Source organism: Pseudorca crassidens, chromosome 14 (genome assembly GCF_039906515.1).
Source record: "Pseudorca crassidens isolate mPseCra1 chromosome 14, mPseCra1.hap1, whole genome shotgun sequence".
Taxonomy (NCBI): Eukaryota; Metazoa; Chordata; class Mammalia; order Artiodactyla; family Delphinidae; genus Pseudorca; species Pseudorca crassidens.
This window is the reverse complement of record NC_090309.1, coordinates 71,007,262-71,028,127: the sequence shown is the minus strand read 5'-3', so window position 1 is coordinate 71,028,127 and position 20,866 is coordinate 71,007,262. Positions and strand designations below refer to the sequence as shown.

At 43.7% G+C, this 20,866-nt stretch overlaps 1 protein-coding gene across 4 annotated transcripts; it reads right to left on the bottom strand.

Annotated features, from left to right (window-relative positions):
* Positions 1-130: 130 nt before the first annotated feature.
* Positions 131-20,567, bottom strand: PPM1G (protein phosphatase, Mg2+/Mn2+ dependent 1G). 4 transcript variants are annotated; one of them, XM_067703419.1, is made up of 10 exons: positions 20,506-20,567; positions 5,376-5,445; positions 4,819-4,904; positions 4,344-4,476; positions 3,245-3,660; positions 2,529-2,666; positions 1,968-2,202; positions 1,453-1,582; positions 1,058-1,160; positions 131-740 (listed from the first exon to the last, which is right to left on the bottom strand). In XM_067703419.1, exons 1-10 carry the CDS (start codon positions 20,521-20,523, stop codon positions 534-536), a joined length of 1,536 nt encoding a protein of 511 aa, XP_067559520.1. In that variant the 5' UTR covers positions 20,524-20,567; the 3' UTR covers positions 131-533. The 4 variants fall into 4 exon arrangements, with proteins under 4 accessions (XP_067559520.1, XP_067559518.1, XP_067559517.1 ...); XM_067703417.1 differs by having other exon boundaries at positions 20,464-20,553; XM_067703416.1 differs by lacking the exon at positions 20,506-20,567 and adding an exon at positions 19,913-20,221.
* Positions 20,568-20,866: the final 299 nt, after the last annotated feature.

Below are 20,866 nucleotides of genomic sequence, written 5' to 3'. Positions count from 1 at the left end.
ACACACACCCCCACACACAGGGAAGGGCTAGGTCGATGCTACTGGTGGGGGCCAACTATGCAGCCAAGGCATCCTGGGTGGCTGGTCTGGACAGGATGGCAGCAGAGAAAAAAGGACACCATGGGCACGATTAGGTTTTGGCCTTTAGTCTGAAAAAGTGTTGACTGAAAGTGTACAACAGAGAGCGGGTACAAGCGGCTGGGGGCCATGGAGCCGCCAATAAAAAAGAATGTCCTTAAATAAAGTTCACAGAGTAAAAACCAGAACCACCAGTCCTTCCCTCCAACACAACAGAGCACAGGCACAGAACCGGTGATGAGCCCCAAGGAGCAAGGAGGCGGCTGGGGAGGACAGCAGAGGTTCCCAGGCTGCTGTGTGGAGGGAGAGCCCTCTTTGGAATGGGCTGAGCAAAGCCACCCAGCTCCCCCTGCACACCTCATAACCACTGCTAAGGCTAAAGGAAAAAGACAAAACTCAGTCTCAGTCTGGAGGGCTCAGAAAACAGTCTAGGTGGGCAGGGGTCTGGACAACCGCTAGTCCCGCTTGGCCTTCTTCTTGTTGTCACTGTTGCCATTTTCTTCAGCCTCCTCAGTAGAGAGCACCTCCTCCAGTTTCCGCTTGCCACTCTCTGGCTGAAGTGCTGCTGTGTTTCGGGGCTTGAAGCAAATGATGATGCAGGTCATGTTGTCACATCCTGTACCGTCCCCAGAAGTGTCTGGTGCCAGGCACTGATCCAGCAGCTACAAAAGGGATGGGGTAGCTCAGCTTCAGAGTTTGAAAACCTTCCTGGGAACCTAAAGTCTCAAAGGGCTGGCCTTGCTGAGACAGGGTGGCAGAAGGAGGGGAACAGGCAACAGGTGTCACAAAACAGGCCACTTGCTAGTGCATGAGGCATAAGGATAAGTCAGGGAAATGAGGGAAAGTGAAACTTTCTAGTCAGAGTTTAGTATCTGTCAGTAATTAGTGATACTCCCAGGCTCTGGTCTTAACTCAGGCCAAAAGAGAAAACTCTGCATACACAGACCAGACACCCTCTCTCCTCTACCCTGGGACTTACCTCTTCCACGATGGATGACAATAACCGAAGCTCCCCATTTTCATCACGCTGACTGATCTTCGATTGAATAAAGTCTATAACTTCCTGGCTGCTCATCACATTCCTGGGGTCAAAAACAACAGTAAGAATCTTCTTTAGTCCCAGCAAGGCAGAGTAGAGGATAGAGGTCACAGATGGCTCAGGCCAACGTAAACACCCACAGAGATTTTTCTCAGCTTTGCCTTAGGCTTGGGGGTCTTGACACCAAGCTGCTGCCTACCTAGGCTCTAATTCTAGAGCAGCCTGAGAAAAGGGGCTGACTACAGCCATTAGAAGGAAGATAAAGCAGCTCAGAGCCCTAGAAGTAATGCTGCAGGGGAAAAAAGGGAATTTTAGGGTTTTCCGCCAGTGCTTACCAGATGCCATCACAGGCAATGACCATGAATTCGTGATCGTCAGTGAGAGTCAGCACCTTGATGTCAGGAAGGGCCGAAATCATCTGTTCCTCAGGTGGCAAGTTCTTGTTTCTCTTGTAGAAGTGGTCTCCTGAAGTAAAGGAATGGATGGATGATGAGTAAGTAGTTTGAGCACTTCACACAGATTTGTGTTTGAGGCCAGTCAAACCCTGCCATTTATTTCCCTTCTTTACAAAGTTCCATAATCTAGTGGAATGGAGAAGTGAGTTCTAGTTTTTCTGGTTTCAGCCCTGTCTTTGGGTTGCTGAACCTTAGGTCAGTCACTAACCTGTTTTTTCATCATCTAGAAGTGATACCTATTTTACCTATTTCATAGCGATGATTAAGGGACATAGGTAGTAGATACAAAAATACTTGGAAAGATAAAAAGGCCATGAAGATTAAAGTTTGCTATAGGTAGTCTGGAACAGAGAACAAGACCCCAGAAGTTTTTCCCATAGTTTCTTGGCCCTTACCAATGGCTCTGGAGAGGTTGAGGCCACCATTGACTCGCCCATCCATGGTGACCTTGCCACCAGCATTCTTGATGCGTGCTAGCTCCACTTCATCCTCCGGTTTGTGGTCATAGGACATGTCTAAAGCTTTGCCAGCCTCAGACACCACACAGCGGGAGTCTCCTGCATTGGCTACGATCAACTGCTTCCCTCGTATCAGAGCCACCACTGCTGTTGTACCACTGTCAGAGCCAGGCTTAAAAGGAAGAAAAGGACCATCATGGGAGCTTCTGGACACCAGCTGTAATCATTCCCCTATGTCTTCTCATCTCACTAGGACCACCAAGAGCACTTTAATAGACAGGAGGAGCACAGCTTTAATCTTTCCAGATATAGCACGCTCTCCCCCTTTTCTGAGATAATTCTACCCGAAAGGCCTAACTCCCCTTGCAGAGTAAATCCTTCCATGACCGTGACTTCAGTGCTAAGATAGGAAGGGACGCTTCTCCCAAAATCAAAATCAGAGAATTCACACTTGGCCTCTTGGCTTTCCAGACTCATTGCCCTCCTTTCCCCACACACCTCCTCTTTGCCTTCCATCCCAGGCACCATCATCTCCTCTTCTTCGTCCTCATCCTCTTCAGCCTCCTCAGTGTCATCCTCGTCTTCCTCATTCTCTGCCTCTTCACTGCTGTAGCCATCTTCTTCCTCACTGCATTCCTGCCAGAGGGACAATCCCAGGCTACTGAGACTGAGATGACCTCCTTGCCCCCTCCCCTCAACTCACGCTCAGAACCAAGAGGCCCTGACTGAACATAGATCCTTAAAACACTGAAAGATGCAAATATATGATCATGACAGAAAAATGTGGAGGACGGGAGAGAGGACTAGGATGGATATAACTAATATCCTGAACTAGGTTCAGCGGTCACCAGCAGGAAACCTCAGGCAAGGCCAGAGCTGCTAGCCAAAAGCACCTTCCAGGCAACATGACCAGAAAATAAGTTGCCCAGAAAAACCCAAATATCCAAAGTAACAACCACCAACTTCTTGTTCTCTCTCCAGGAGACAGACTCTGAAAGGCCAGAACTAGATCTGTTTGTTATAATGTCAACAAAGGAAGAGGTTAAGAGGGCTAATGGTACCTGTGTTGGTGGAGATAATGAATTTTAAAAAAGCTTAGACTGTAGTTGGGGGATGATGTCAAAATAGACAGAAAAGAGTAGAAAGCTATGCACGGCGACCAACCAGGCCCTCTCTACAACTTCAACGTCTATCTGCCCCCACTGGGCCCTTACCTCGCTGTCTTCCTCCTCCTCCGCCGCCTCATCTGACTCATCCTCACTGTCCTCAAAGAACTTGGACTTAGCAACTCGAGGCAGCTTGTCGGAGGCTGAAGAGCAGGAAGGCCCAGCCTCACCAGTGGGAGTGCCAGGCTCCCCACCTTGGCCTGCCTCAGTCCCACATTCCGAGTTGGAGGAAAGGCCCGTGTGAGCCTTGGCTGTGGGGCCATTTTCCTCTGAAGAAGTTTCCCTAGATGGGTCCCCAGGTCCTGCCTCGCCATTGAGGCCCTGGGACCCTGGTTCCTCGCCTGTCCCAGCTCCAGATTTGCTGTGGGGAGCACCCTTGTGACAGTTCTGCCCGTAGCGTGTCAGCAGCTCTTCAATAGTCATGGTAGCCTCTTCATGCAGCAGTGCAGCCTCCTCATTGTCCACTGCAGGGGAGAGGCTAAATCAGCACCCCATGCCAGACTCCTCATGGAATCAGTCCCTTACTACCTCCACAGCCCTTGCAACCTGAGTTCCAACTTCCCCACCACCTCCCACTCCTAAGGCTCCTCTCACACTTATCAAATCTCAGAAGAACAGCCCTTTGCTCCCTTTTCCTCAAGTAACATCAGCCTCCAGAGACTTCCTTTGGTCTTTGTCTTGCACTCCCTTCTTAGTCAAAGGAATACTAGTTACTATATGTGTTCCCTGTCACCTCTCATTTTTTATTGGTAAGTTGGAAACCCTAATCTGGCTAAGGACCCAGGAAGTCCACAATGCTACTAGTCCAGGCCTAGGGCTCAGGCTTAATGACTGGCTGCTATGGCTAAAGGCAGCTCCAGTCTTAAAAAATAGATCACATAAACATTAAAATGAACCAGAAAGACCCAATCGCAATGACAAAAGATGATGTATATAAAAATGCTTACAACTACAACACTATGAACTCAACAAAGGTTAATCCTCTCTCACCTTTTCATAACCACCTGTAGTACAGGAGATTCTTTAACATGAGGATTTCCCAGGTCCCTAGGAAGCCATCTTTCAGAACTGACACACAACTAATATGTATTAAAGAGCAGTTCTTTAATATGCCAATTTCCTTTCAAACAAAAGACGCCACACTCACCATCATCTTCATCAGCTACTTTTTCTTTTTCATCCTCATCCTCAGTGGGTCGCCCTGCAATCTGCGCCAGCTCCTTAATGACTTCCTCAGTGGTCAGTTTGGCATCGATAGCCAGGAAGGCATCTTCCAAAGCCTGAATATAATCAAACTAGTATGAGGCAAGTGTAGGAAGAAGTACGCGGGTACAAAATGAACTGCCTATACACAAGCCTGGGCACGAGGATGAGATGCAAATTAGAGTGTGATCCACCAAGCTGTGAGACACTCACAGACAAATAAAAAACAGTTTAGAGACTTAGGAATCAATAAGGTAGCTCTAAAAAGGATCAAGTGGGAATAAGCTCATTTTAGGTACAGAATTCTTTAAGAAATACAATAAGAAGAAGCTGGGTGGCAATGAAAAAGGAAAAGCCAAGGACTGGAAAAAAGGGGAAAGTCTGCAGAAATGGAGAATGAACAGTGTGGGAAGACAGACCTTCTGTAGCTTGCCTTCTTTGTAGGCCTTCTGATCTTTGATGATATCAGGAAGATATTTGGCACAGTACAAGGCAACTTCCTCCCCTAGAACAAAGGTAAAGTCACCCAGAGCATAGCTTCACACACATAGAAAGTGATATAATATCAGCACACCATTCTAGAGTGAATCCCAAGGATTGAGGAGATGAATGTCTTAGCACAACTGAAACCTATTTAAAAGACAATGTTTCGGGAAGTTCTGACCAAGAAAATGGATTTCACCATCACCTCTCTCAGGGCTATATTAATATAGCCCATGTCTTTTCTCGCCTGTATACTTAGTTTTCAGTGAAAAAGAGATAAATGCTAATGTAGGAAGAGACTTCTTGGATTGAAACAAGGCCTGGTGAGATTAAGAACCAATACACTATCCTCCTGGGAAGGACGAATGGCAGAATAGAGAAAAATAGCACTAGGCAGGAAATTATATCTGAGGACCAGAACCCTGGAAAGTAAAAGAACAAAGGACCTGGAAGTGGGGTCCTAGAATGTTACCACATGATCTGCTAAAGTTACCTCCATGTCCATCGTAGACAGAAAACATAGCTGTCTCACTGTCCAGCTCAGGAATACAGTTGTGAGCATCCTAGGAAAAAGAGCATAATCAGCATTTCTTAAGGTCAAAGGGTATTCTTCCTTGTGCACCTCAGGTCATTAAGGATTGCCTTTACACCTTAATCTCACTAACCCTTCCCTGGCTGACCTACATGGCCTAGAAATAAGAAAGGAAGATGGGATGATAAATAAGAATAGTACACAGGAGGGAGAAAGGAAGGGAGGGGGAAAAAGGAAAGGAAGGAGGGAGGGAAGAAGGGAAAGAGATGAATCAGGTCACTACCTCTGCAGTCTAGCAGCCTCAGCCTAGGAGATCTCAGTCCAGATGGCAGAATGTTTGGCTGTTGGAACTCTAGACCTGACCCTTTTGGATTTGTGGCAACTATGGGAAGAACCAGAATAAAGGATCTTCAAAGTCACTTCCAGACCCATTCTATGAATCAGTGAACTTAAAGGAAGAAAATGTTAGGGAAGATAGCAAAAAGCAACCTGAGGGCATTACCGACCTAAAAAGTTTCTAGGAGAATCCTAAGACAGCCTGAGTGAAAGCACTAGAAATTGGTAAAGCTACATACATTTAATACTCCCCACCCCCCCAAAACCACCATCTAAACAAATTACTCCCCTTTTCTCTTAAAGTTTAACTCATTTAAGAAGTTACCCCCAAGGCTAGGGGGAGGATATATTTACAAAAGGAATCTTTCCAACAAATAGTTATTAAACTACACTGTGTGTAGTACTTGTTAACTGGAATTTACAATGCCCCATTAAATCAGCCATCCCATCTCCTATCCCCAGCTGGAACTGAGATACCATTTAACTCTGAAGGCACAGCACACCTGAAGAGAAATTTGCAATGGTCCTGCTACACGAACGTTTTATTTGGGAGGCTGGGCTTGATCAAATTCTCCTATTAATAAAACTGCCACCCAAACTAATATTCCTGGCTAAGCCAAAGTTCAGGCAAGACTGTCAGACCTAGATAAAAGGGTACTGCCGCTTACCCTGCCCCATCTTGGAAAACAACCCAACCTTCCTTTCAGGTATTCTCTACAGACAAAAAGGATATAATTAGCTATTTACTTTTTTGTGTGTGTGTGTGTGTGTGTGGTACGCGGGCCTCTCACTGTTGTGGCCTCTCCCGTTGCGGAGCGCAGGCTCAGCGGCCATGGCTCATGGGCCCAGCCGCTCCGCGGCATGTGGGATCTTCCCAGACCGCGGCACGACCCTGTGTCCCCTGCATCGGCAGGCGGACTCTCAACCACTGCGCCACCAGGGAAGCCCCTAGCTATTTACTTTGATTAGTTAGTAAAGTTAATAGTTCTCCTTTGTCTTTCAGATATTAGTATTTAAAATTTTCTAATTATACTGATAGTCAGGAGACCTGAATGTAGTAGTTCTGTTGTCACTAAAATAAGACTATTCCTTAATTATACAAGTCTAGAATATAAAACTTAGGGGGCTTCCCTGGTGGCGCAGTAGCTGAGAATCCGCCTGCCAAGGCAGGGGACACGGGTTTGATCCCTGGGCCAGGAAGATCCCACATGCTGCGGAGCAACTAAGCCCGTGCACCACAACTATTGAGCCTGTGTCCCGCAACTATTGAAGCCCACACACCTAGAGACCGTGCTCTGCAACAAGAGGAACCACCACAATGAGAAGCCCGCGCACCGCAACTATAGAGAGCCCATGCGCAGCAAAGAAGACCCAACTCAGCCAAAAATAAATTTAAAAAAAAACAAAAAAGGGGCTTCCGTGGTGGCACAGTGGTTGAGAGTCTGCCTGCCAATGCAGGGGACACGGGTTTGAGCCCTGGTCTGGGAGAATCCCACATGCCGCAGAGCGGCTGGGCCCGTGAGCCACAACTACTGAGCCTGCGCGTCTGGAGCCTGTGCTCTGCAACAAGAGAGGCCGCGACAGTGAGAGGCCCGTGCACCGTGATGAAGAGTGGCCCCTGCTTGCCGCAACTAGAGAAAGCCCTCGCACAGAAACGAAGACCGAACACAGCCAAAAATAAATTAATTAATTAAAAAAAAAAACTCACTTTAAAAAAAAAAAACAAAAAAACAAAAACTTAGGGTTTTAAAGTAGGGAAGGAGAGCACTGAAAAGGAGCTACTCTTTCTTGTATTTCCCTCTGATTGTCTCCAGGAGAAAGTGCCCCAGAAGCTAATGGGCGTCCACAGAAGGCCTCTGATGGCTTATCTATGGTCATTGACACAACTGCCTCTTAGCCTCATCCCCAGGATCTAGAAGAACACCACACACCAAAGGTCATCTTCTTCCTCTCTCCCTCTTCCAACCGCTCTACCACCAGCCACACTGACCTCCCATCCCTCTAGACCAGGGTTTATCTTACTGGGCCTTCCTCTCCTATCACCAACATCTTAGCACTTTCTTGCCTTTTATGATTGTCTTTTACCACAGCATCCTCTACAGTGGTTCTCAGACTTTAATGTGCCTAAGAATTCATTTGTTCATTCATTCATTCATCAAATATCTGAATATCCATTATGTGCTAGTATGTGTTCTGGGTGCTCAGGATATATCAGTGAACAAAATAAAGACCCACACTTCATAAAACACTTATATTCTAGTGAGGGATATTAGACAACAACCACAATAAATAGGTAAATCATATAGAATGATAGCATAATTCACATGGGAAGATGGTAATGCTATGAAATAAAGAAAAAGTGAGAAGGGACGGGTTGGATGACAAAAGCAGTGAGAGAATGGGCATGGGACACAGTATAGCACAGGTATGCCAAACCCATAAGAAACTGTACCTCAGCCGTCACTACCTTGGTCATGCTGTGAGTGTCTGATTAGTTTCAGCAAAACAGTTGTGTCACATTTATGTTGATTTTAATTCTGTTGATTTTGTAGTTTGGTTTGTTGGCATGTAATTTATGTCCAGTTCTATGTTTGTACACATATGTCCAGTTCTATGTTTGTACACATATAAGTAACATTACATTAAAATCATTTTAGTGAATATTGGAGATCCACAAATATTGCTTTCCTTAAAAAAAACAAAACACAAACAAAAAAAAATTCATGGAATATCTCCAAGATATTTTGTTAAATAAAACAAAGTGCATAATGATATATTTAGTAAGCTGCTTTCTGTATAGGAGGGAGCACAGGAATAGACATTTGCCTTCTCATACTTTAATACTACAAGGACACACAGAAAACTAATAAAAGTAAACTGTGGGAGGGCATGAGGGTGCAGACAGACTGATGGGAGCAAGACTTAACCATGGGAATGTTTAGCTTTTTCAAAAGTAAATGAAATGTCTTTTTAAAAAGACTCAATATATGCTAAAATTTGAGAGGCTGGTCCAACTAATTTCACTTTTTTGGTAGATGAGAGAGGAGCACTCTTCCTGTCCACTGCTTCCCAGTGGAACAAGAGAATCAACTGGTCTTCCTCTGTCCTGCAACGTACTCTAAATCACAGCTGTATCATCTTTTTTATAAAAATAGATTTTTATTGGAGTATAATTGCTTCACAATACTGTGTTAAGTTTCTGTTGCACAACAAAGTGAATCAGCCATATGCATACACATGTCCCCATATCCCCTCTCTCTTGCATCTCCCTCCCATCCTCCCTATCCCACCCCTCTAGGTCATCGCAAAGCACGGAGCCAATCCCCCTGTGCTATGCTGCTGCTTCCCACCAGCCAACTATTTTACATTCGGTAGTGTATATATGTCGATGCTACTCTCACTTTGCCCCAGCTTCCCCCTCCCACCCCATGTTCCCAAGTCCATCCTCTATGTCTACCTCTTTACTCCTGCCCTGTAAGTAGGTTCATCAGTACCGTTTTTTTGTTTTGTTTTAGATTCCATATATATGCATTAACATACAGTATTTGTTTTTCTCTTTCTGACTTACTTCACTCTGTAAGACAGACTCTAGGTCCATACACCTCACTACAAATAACTCAATTTCGTTTCTTTTTATGGCTGAGTAATATTCCATTGTAAATATGTGTCACATCTTCTTTATCCATTCATCTGTTGATGGACATTTAGGTTGGTGTACCATCTCTTTTGAACCCACACCTCTATTTAAAAAAATCTTTTTGACTTCTCATCTGTTCCTCACAAGATCATGTGACTTTGAAGCAGATCTAGCAACACTGAACACAGGAAAAAATATTTAACCTCAATAGTAATCAAAGAAATGAACATTAAAAAAACAAGGAATTATCCTTTTGTGCAAATTAGAATGATGAAAAAGATGAATAGTATCCAGTAATAATAAGAGTGAAGATAAAAACACATTCTCATGTACTCTGATCAAACAGGAATATAAATTACTAGTTTTCCTGGACGGCAATTTTGTAATATGTGCCACAATGTGCATGTCTTTTGATCTAGTAATTTGACTTCTAAAAGTTTATTTTATGGGACTACTGACACAAGGAAACAAAGATAGGAAGAATGTTCATTACAGCATTACTTATAATAAAAAACAATTATAACCATCTAAATTTCCATGAATAGGTTAGATTACAAACAGTACATCCCTCCAATGGAATATATGCAGCTGTCAGAAATAATCAATATGTATTCATTCAGAAATGAGTTCACAATATATTGTGATAAAAAGCAAAAAATTAGGTATCTATGTATATGTCAGAAGTCTGTAAGATCACACATCAAACTTAGTGGAGGGTGAAATCTGAGTAATAATTATATCCTACTTTTCAAGATTTTTATTTTTATTAGCCATATCGTTCCATTCTGAATAATGACCACAACAAAAGAAACCTATGATTGTCCTTAAGCTGCCAAGCTACCATATACTGTGTGATCTCTGGTCAGCTATCCATTGGTGTGCCTCAATTTTACCCTCTATAGTATGGAATAAGAATATCTACATTACTCATATCATCACAGGACTATCATGATGATGATGTAAAACTTCTTTGTAAACTGGAACATAATATATAAGTATATATATTCTGCTCTGAAATTCAGTACCTGGTTCACATTTGTCTTCTCTATCCTTTTTCTCAAAGAGGAATGCCCACAATAAAGACTCATCTTATGCCTTGAGGTCTCAGTTCCTAAAACCACTCCACATTACCTTCTCCTCAACTTCTTGGTGAGGTTTTGGATCTATATCACTTGGAACTGCTCTACCTTCTCTAAGCACTTCAATTTCCCCCTTACATCTTCAATCATAGCTTACATACCTTTACCTTTGTCTGTCTCTGTCCTTTTCTGAGTCAGAGCTAAGTACTGCATATTTCAACTCTGTCTCTTAGCAATCTAGAAAAACTCATCCAACCTTGTATAACCCGACCAAATGCTTTCTTCACACTTGAATCAGAGCCACTAAGTATCGCTAGTCATAAAATGTCATGAAATCATGTTGATTGTGGTGACTACTTCCATTTAGCACTTTTTTCTCTATTCTGCGTTGACTCTTAAATATATTAACCACGGTCAGTCACAAACCTTTCCCACATTATTCAAGCTCTCAATGTTATTTTCCTTTCACTCACAGCAGATGAGCTAACCTCTTACTTTACTTATATCAAGGTCTTATTTCAAGATCTACCTCATCTTCCCTATTCTAACTCAAAATTTCTCCATAGTTGTATCTAACATCTCCTTCACTTCTGCCTCAGAAGCAATATTTCTCCTCTTTTTTAAAATAAATTTAGTTATTTTTGGCTATTCGTTGCTGTGCGCAGGCTTTCTCCAATTGTGTGGAGTGGGCTTCTCACTGCAGTGGTTTCTCTTGCTGCAGAGCACTGGCTCTATGTGTGCAGGCTTCAGTAGCTGTGGCACGTGGGCTCAGTAGTTGTGGCTCACGAGCTCTAGAGTGCAGCATCAGTAGTTGTGGCACAGGGGCTTAGCTGCTCTGCGGCATGTGGGATCTTCCCGGCTCAGGGTTTGACCCTGTGTCCCCTGCATTGGCAGGTGGGTTCTTAACCACTGCACCACCAGGGAAGTCCCTCTCCTCTCTTTCTAGATTAACATTTCCTCTTAAACTCAAACCCTTCTCCTTCAAGATCATACTTCACGAAGCAGGCAGTCACTATAACAGCAATCCAAATAGCCATTTTGCAGGCTTCACTCTCCCCAACGGCTGTATGTAATTAAATAGTACAAACCATGTCAGCTTTCTCAAAAGTTCTCTTGGGTTCTGTGAAGAACTATAGTTCTATACCTCCAATTGCCTGTTTCTACAGGATATCCCTTCTCCACCTCAAGCTTAATATATGTAAACAGGAACTTAGCAGTCTCCAAAAAAATCAGAGCTTCCCCTACATGTCTTATTTCTGTCAATGGAATCCTAACTCTCCTAGCAACACCTAATATCAGTCCTCCTTGACTTCCTGGCTGTCTTCCACCAACCGTTACTGAGTCCTGCTGACTCTTCCCTCATAACTGTGATCCTGGATTACTTTATTCTTAATGGTATTTTAACTCCTCTCCTGTCTCTACTCTCTGCCCCCTGTAATTCAGCCTACATACATCCAGCTGCCAGATTAATCTCCCTAATATAACATTTTATTGCTAGGCCCTTCAATGGACTCTACTGCATTAGATTAATTCCATACAAGTTACTGGCAATTTAAGGCACTCAGTAATCATTCCTATCCATCTCCATAACCTAACCTCTTTAACTCATACCATTCCCCAAAAGAAACTACTCTTGACACTCTTGATACTGAACACCCTACCCCAGCAAAGTAGTAAGCATGCCTGCTTCAGTCTTTCCTCCTATCCTTTCGTCTAATACTTTTCTTCTCCCACTTTCCTCCTCCCCATTTGTTACCATTTATACTCTTTCCTAAAGGTCCAGTTAGTCTCACCACCTCCAAGAGATCTTTCTTCAACACACCAATACTCTGTGATCATTCCCCACCCGAACTCTTTTAATATTTATTGCTTCTACCAATAATTTGGCATTCAGCATATGCTATCTTGTATTGTTATCCAACATTCCATAGGGGAAAAGGGAGTCCTAGGTCCAAAACAGCATGAAAACAGACTGTCTTAAATTTCTTTACAGCACTGGGGCCTAACAGTATGTTCTGTAACACAGCAGGATGTTTACTTATGATGGTGAGTTCCCAGCTGCCTCAGAACAAATATCTTAGGGATACCTCCTCTTTCATTTACTACCCAAAACCTAAAGTTGTATCATAACACAATAACCACTGAGGTGGTATGAAAGAAATGATGCAGAATACACAGATCACCTGAATGAGGGCTCTTATGTCTTGCTTTACTAAATTATATATCACATAGCCCCTTCTGACCTTCTAGACACCAGTGGATCTGCTATTAATAAAGACCTGGTTATCTTTCCTGATGTCAATTTCCTAAGGTTACAAATACATCCACAAAGGCTCCTGTGTCACTTGATCAATCATTTAGGTTTATGATACTTAAATTTATCTAAATCTTTGCAATTCAAGATAAAACTTTTGAAGGTGGTTGGAAAGGGAACTACATTTTTGGTTTTAAAAAGTCATGTATTACTGTCTGACTTTTAAAATTATATGCATGTATTACCACTGTGCTATAGACTGAATGTTTTGTGTCTCCCTAACATTCCTATGTTGTAACTTCATGGCCAAAGTGATGGTATTTGGAGGTAGGGGCTTTGGGAGGTAATTAAGTCATGAGGGAGGAGCCCTCATGAATGAAATTAGTACCCTTATAAAAGACCCCAGAGAGGTCCTCTGCCTTGTGAGGACACAGCTAGAACACAGCCACTATGAACCAAGAAGTGGGCCCTCTCCAGACACCTTGATCTTAAGCTTCCCATTAGGGTCTCAAAGAGATATTTACACACCCATGTTCATAGCAGCTTTGTTCAAAAGAGCCAAAAAGTAGAAGAACCCATGTGTTCATCAACAGATGAATGGATAAACAAAATGTGATATATACATACAAAGGAACATCATTAAGCCTTAAAAAGAAAGGAAATTCTGACACATGCTATAACATGGATTAACGTTGAGGACATTATGCTATGTGAAATAAGCCAGTCATAAAGACAAATCTGTCTTTATATGAGGTACCCAGAGTAGTCAAATTCATAGAGACAGAAAGTAGAACAGTGGTTGTCAGGGGCTGGGGGAAGGGGGAATGGGGAGGGGTTTAATGGGTATAGAGTTTCAGTTTTGAAAGATGAAAAGAATTCTGGAGACTGGTTGCACAACAATGTGAATCTACTTAACGCTACTGAACCGTACATTTTAAATGGTTAAGATGGTAAATTTTATGTTACGTGTATTTTAGCAAACAAACAAACTTCCTACAAAGAAAAGCCCAATCTCAGATGGCATCACTGGTGAGTTCTACCAAATATTTAAAGACTAATTAATAGCAATTCTTCACAAACTCTTCCAAAATACAGAAGACGGGGTGACACTTCCCAACTCATTCTATGAGGCCAGTATTATCCTGATACCAAAGCCAGACAGACATCACAAGAAAACTATAGACTTAATATCATTAAGATAGTAATACTCATCAATACATCTACAAATTCAGAACAATTTCTATCAAAATCCCAGATGCCTTTTGTACTGAAACTGACAAGCTGATCCTAAAGTTCATATGGAAATACGAGGGACCCAGAAAAGAAGAAACAAGAAAAGGAACAAAGCTGGAAGACTCGTACTTCCCAACTTCAAAACCACAAAGGTATAGTAACCAAGACAGTGTGGTACCATATATCAATGGAATGGAATTAAGAGTCCAGAAATAAACCCTCATATTTATGGTCAATTGATCTTAAACAATGATGCCAAGATAATGCAGAAAGGGCAAAGAATACGCTTCTTAACAAATGATGGGGACTTCCCTGGTGGTTCAGTGGTTACGAATCTGCCTTCCAATGAAGGGGATGCAGGTTCGATCCCTGGTCAGGGAACTAAGATCCCACATGCCGCGGGGCAACTAAGCCCTGAGCTGCAACGCCCTCGCCCTCTAGAGCCCATGCGCTACAACTAAAGAGAAGCCCACACGCTGCAACGAAGATCCTGCGTGCCATAACTAAGACTCGATGCAGCCAAATAAATAAATAAATACCTAAAAAAACAAAAACAAACGACACTGGGACAAACACATATCCAGATGTAAAAGTTTGAACTTGGACCCCTTCTTTACACCATACACAAAAATTAACTCAAAATGGATCACAGACCTAAATGTAAGAGCCAAAACTATGAAACTCTTAACAGATAAACTGGACTTCATCAAAATTAGTAACTTTTGTGCTTCAAAGGACACCAACAGGGGCTTCCCTGGCAGTCCAGTGGTTAAGACTCTGCACGTCTACTGCAGGGTAGCACGGGTTCGATCCCTGGTTGGGGAACTAAGATCCCACATGCCCACATGCTGCTCGCCATGGCCAAAACAAACAAACAAACAAAAGGACGAAGGATCTGAACAGCCATTTCTCCAAGGATACAGAAACGGCCAATAAGCACAAGGAAAAATGCTCAAATATCATTAGCCATCACGGAAATACAAGCAAAACCACAATGAAACATCATTTCACACCCACCAGAATGGCTATAATTGGAGGAAAAAAAAAAAGATAACAGGTGTAGGGAGGAGGTAGAGAAACTGACACCCTCATATACTGCTGGTAGAAATGCAAAATGGCGCAACCACTTTGGAAAACAGGCAGTTCCTCAAAATGTTAAACGTGGAGTTACTATATGACCCAGCAATTCTACTCCTAGGAATATACTCAAGAGAAATAAAACTTATTTCCACACAAAAATTTGAACATGAATATTCATAGCACCATTATTCATAATAGCCAAAAGGTGGAAATCCAAACCACCATCAACTGATGGAGGAATAAACAAAATGTGCATACAATGGAAGATTATTCAGCCATAAAAAGGAATGATGTACTGATTGATTCATGATACAACCTGGATGACCCTTAAAAATGTTGTTTAGGGGCTTCCCTGGTGGCGCAGTGGTTGAGAGTCCGCCTGCCGATGCAGGGGACATGGGTTCGAGCCCTGGTCCGGGAAGATCCCACATGCTGTGGAGCAACTAGGCCCGTGAGCCACAACTACTGAGCCTGCGCGTCTGGAGCCTGTGCTCCGCAACGGGAGAGGCCACAGCAGTGAGAGGCCCGCGCACCTCGATGAAGAGTGGCCCCCGCTTGCCACAACTAGAGAAAGCCCTTGTACAGAAACGAAGACCCAACACAGCCAAAAATAAATAAACAAACAAATATGGGGTTTAAAAAAAAAAAAAAATGTTGTTTAGGGGCTTCCCTGGCGGTGCAGTGGTTAAGAATCTGCCTGTCAATGCAGAGGACATGGGTTCGAGCCCTGGTCCGGGAAGATCCCACATGCCACGGAGCAACTAGGCCCATGTGCCACAACTACTGAGCCTGTGCTCTAGAGCCTGCGAGCCACAACTATTGAGCCTGCACACCACAACTACTGAAGCCCGCGTGCCTAGAGTCCGTGCTCCGCAACAAGAGAAGCCACCGCAATGAGAAGCCTGCACACTGCAGTGAAGAGTAGCCCCAGCTCACCGCAACTAGAGAAAGCCGGCACACAGCAACGAAGACCCAACGCAGCCAAAAATTAATTAATTAATTAATTAATTTAAAATATATGTATATTGTTTAGTAAAAAGCAACCAGACATAAAAGGTGACATATTTATATGAAATGTTCAGAATAAACAAATCCATAATGTAAATTAGTGGTTGCCAGGCATTAGAGGAGGGGGGATAGGGAGTGACTAATAATGGCTACAAGATTTCTTTTTCAGGTGATGAAAATGTTCTAAAATTAATAGTGGTGATGGCTGCACAACTCTGTGAGTATATTAACTATTGAAATGTACACTTTAAATGGATATGGTACCTGAATTATATCTCGATACAGTTGTTTAAAAAGGGACCTGTATATACATTTTCAAGTACTATGCATGATTAAAGTTGAAACACTCCATCTCTGAACTAGACTTAGAGGGAGACAGAAAACAACTCCACTGGAACTGGTACTCAGTTTACAGTGTCATTAAACATCAGTGATGCTTTCAGTTCTAAAGATTTGTGCTTCCAGACAGCACAATTTTAATGGCAGCTAACAGTGGCAAGAACTACTGATCAGATCTGTCAAATTTCTACACTCGAATTCAAGCCCTTACCTCTGAAAGTATAATTCCAAGATGGTAACCCAATAGAGGGTCAGGGGTTCAGAAGCAGTATTAACTGCTAGGGGATTGGGCAGCAGAAATAATGTAAAATATTCTTGAAATCTTGAGAAATAAGTTCTGACTGTAACTTACAGTTGCTTGAAAACTTATAAAGGAATAGTATAGTAGAAAACAATTTCTTTATATTAATGGACATACATTCGATATCATTTCATGCTAATTTTGAATTGTAAAGAATAGGAACTGCATGCTGATCAAAAAGAATGCCCTTTTATGAAAGTTGCTTAACTGTATCCTAGACAAAGGAATTCTGATCTGGTTCAGTAAGTAAAAAGTGCTTTAAGCTAAGATGAGACACTAATCTGAGGTACAAACAATAAATGCTCTTCAGCCTCAGATGCCCTCTCTCCAGGGGAACCCCACAGCATGCTTGTGGTATCTCATTTTATATTTCCCCTATTAATATAATGATTTAAACTGTCATGCATGTACCTTTAAGAACTTTCTGCTCAACATTATCTATATTCAATTCTAGATGACCCTCTGTGATCACTAATAAGCCAGCTTCTATATGGCAATAAACAGCTAGCCTACTCAAATTTATACTCTAGGTATTGATGCTGCCTTTAAAAGGGACAAATATAAGATATAGATATAGATATAGATATCCTAATTCCCCACAGGAAGCAATTTTGTCACTTCCAGAGAACCTCATAACCAAAAACTAAAAGTACTCTAGTCTCTTTGAGACTACATCAACTAAAACTGTTTTCAGATTGGACTTCTCATTAGACATCAGAAACTCAGAGCCTTTCCATATATATTTCTCAGGCACCCTTCCACAACCTACCTGTTAACCCCCAAAATACATACCTCAACCAGCTTGAGGGTCCCTCCAAACCATGGAGAAGGAAGAAGGGAAGGGAACATCAACTGTGGTATTTTGATTACCCCTCCTCAAAACACCCTGGTTCCACAGCAAGAGGGGCTGGAGAGAGGCAGAAAGTATAAAATGCCAGCTATTGATAGTTGCCATTCTTGCCTCAAGAGAAGGGATAAAACGGTACTCTCTAAGGCTGACTATACATCAGTCAGGATTTCAGTAACCTTTATAATGTGTATGGGTGTGATAAACTTACCTCAACTAAATCATTAGGACCAGGCAAATAAGGTCAATAGAATTAATAAACTGGTGAAATTCAGCCCTAAAGGTTAAGAGGGACAGGAGTACACTTTCTGAAAAGGTAAGATTCACTCAAGAGGCTAGAAGTCAGTTCTCTTCTTGCCATAGCAAAGAAACTATGTTACACTTCAGGGAGAAAGGAAACAAAGCCAGAAGCAAAAGTATCAATGCAGCAGAACAGGATCCCAAACAGGACTTCAAGAAGATTTGATTGGGTCTACTTAACTATTCAAACAAAGGGAAATTCAGAAATCGCATAATAAGATTTTAAAACCCTAAGTGGTTATCTCTCAGGAGGAAGATTAGGATCTAAGGAATAGTCTAGCAAGATCTCTACAAACCAAACAGCCCCTGATGAAAACAGTTATGTTCTAATTACCAGAGGAGAAACCAAAAATAAAGGGAAATGCCCTGCAGAGAAGAAGCAAACAGTACAGAATCACTGGGCAAAAGACTTGGAAAATTGATTATCCAAGCAACTCAATTCATAAAGAAAACTAGAAAGAGTAACAAAGAAGTGGAACAACCACAGCAGAGAGGAAAGTGGAAAATATGGAATAAGAAACCCAAAGGAAAAGCCTTACTGTGACATGAGATAGTCACCTCAAATCTTACAATATTAACAGAAAATGCCATAGAACTGGAACCTCCAAATTACCAGCTAACCCAAACCCCAGACTGACAATGAAGCTACATCCAGATATTTCTACCAGCCAGACAATTACATTTACCAAGCACCCAGTAAACTCAATACTGTGCACCATAGAGAAATCTGTTGACACAGATGAGAACAGTGTGTAGTATAGGTCTTGAACAATTTTCATCCTACAGATTCTTTCCACCAAGGCACAAGTAACCTAATCTCTCTGGGCGTCGGTTTTTGAGCTGTAAAATGTGGTGAGATGAACTGTATAGGATCCTCTCCATTCCTGAGATTTTAAGCAGATGATAAAGTCTGCCGTGGGTATAAAATGTGAGGCTGAGAACAAACCATTTAAGTTTATACTGTCATTCCAGAGCTAACCACAGGGAGGAGTGAGGGATTTGATGAAATTCCCAAGGGAGACTTTTGGCTGTTACCTGAAGCCCACCTAGTAAGTGGATAAACCTTCGATCCCAGACATAATTAGCGCATTTCCCTGGCTCCTCTGTCTAGACTTCACAAAACTCTTCACAAAAACACGTCTTACACATGTCTTTCTTCCTTTCCCTCCTACCATAGTTTTCTCTGTTCTCCTTTGTAGTTTCACACCCATTTGCCCAACACTACTCCTTTTTATCCAGAATTTTCCCATTTTTCCCTTTTATCGATAGTAAATTTTTCTATAAAAGAAAAATCAGTTCTCTGTAGGATAAGAAAAAAAAAGTTGATGAAATGATTGAAAATCAAGGAAACTATAAGCTACAACAAGCACAGGCAAAATGACAATTACTAAGTTTTAGAGAAATTCCGAGTGAGAAAAAAACATCAGGCATCATTTTAAAGGAAATTATAGTGACTGACACAGTTCAAGGCTTCCAAAGGCCAAGAAAGGCCCTGAAAGAATACAAATGAGTGACAATTCTTGGAGGTCAAGTCAAATCTCTGAAATTAACATGTGGTGCCCAGGGCCAGGCATCCAGGTATTAAGATTTTGAAGCGGACTATTTGCGTGGCTTCCTTTCCTGTCAAACTCCTCGTCCAAAGACGCCTCACACATCGCTTTTTTTTTTTTAAGTACAGTCATTCACATCTATCCGCCTCTCTCTAGCAAAAGTCAATGGATAAATAGTCCCTCTCTTCATCTTTACTCCCACATTAAACTTCACACCGTTTACGAGCCTGGAGGGCTAGTCTGTCACGAGAGGATGAAGCGAAGGCACGGGGAGGTCGGTCAGTGGGCGGAAGGTGCCTCTCCCCACATGGCCGAGCCCTCGCCGCCAAGCGGGCCACCGTCACACGGTCTCCTAGCACCGGCAGCTCCCTCTCGGCCCCGGCCCCGCTCTCGCTGTCGCCCCCCAATCTGCCGCTGCGGTCACAGGCTCTCGATTCGGACCCTTCCCCGGGGATGACCCCATCCCCCCCGGCTCCCTTTCTCCGTCAGGTTCCCGCCCTACAGCCGTCAGCCTATGGGCCCCTCCCGCCTCACCTCCATGGAGACGCGCCAGCCTTGCATGGCGGAGAAGCCGTAGGGCAGCGGCAGCCGCGAGGCGCCAACCCCGTCCCCAGAGCACTTCACCGTGTTGGGCTGGGAGAGGTAGGCACCCATGGCAGCGGCTGACCGGCGGCCTCAGAGGAAGGCGAACGGAGCGCGACCCGTGCCGGCGCCGGAGCCGGAGCCCCGGGTGCGCGCGTGTCAGGAGTGGGCCCGGCTGCGCGGCCGACGCAAGGTGCCGGTGAAAGGCGCGAGGCGGCCCAGGTGGCGGTAACGGGACCGGAGCAGAGAGGGAGCGGAAGCGGAAACGGCGCCGCTTCAGACCCCGCCCGGCCGGCGCGGCGCGGCGCGGCGCTGCGGGGAGTCATTTCCTTAGCAACTCGCCCCGCCCGCGGGGACAACGGCCCGCCCAACCGCCCTCCCGCGAGATTGGCGCGGCCACGCCCACCAACGGCCGCGGCCTGCTTGGAGCACACTGGGAGGTTGTTCCTCGCCAGTATCTCTCCCCAACTGTCCCCCACTGTCCCCCGCCTCCGCTCCTCTACCCCGGCCTCTCGCGTTTTGTCTGAAGCTCTTTTGTGCGGGACCTGGTACTTCCGGTTCATCTTCCAGCGTGTCAGCTCGCTCTCCACCGCGCCCTCAGACTCCCTCAAACCCCGCCCCGTACAGTTCAATTAAAGTTGGCTCGTGTTCTGAGCGCAAGAAGTACCCTGGCCAGGCTTTGTGAGGCCTATGCGAGTAGGATGTGAGAGAGTCTTTCTGACAAAAGAAAATGAAGACCTCGATCTGTGACCCAGTCTATACTGGTCGAGAAGAAATCAAAGGAGAGTGGAAAAGCTGTTGCTTGAGGTCCTCAGGATGCCCCAGGCGTGCGTTATACCAGGGGGAGAAGGGAATAATGTTACAAGGTTGCAGGGTGAAGAATGAAAGTAAACTGCTTTGGTGAGG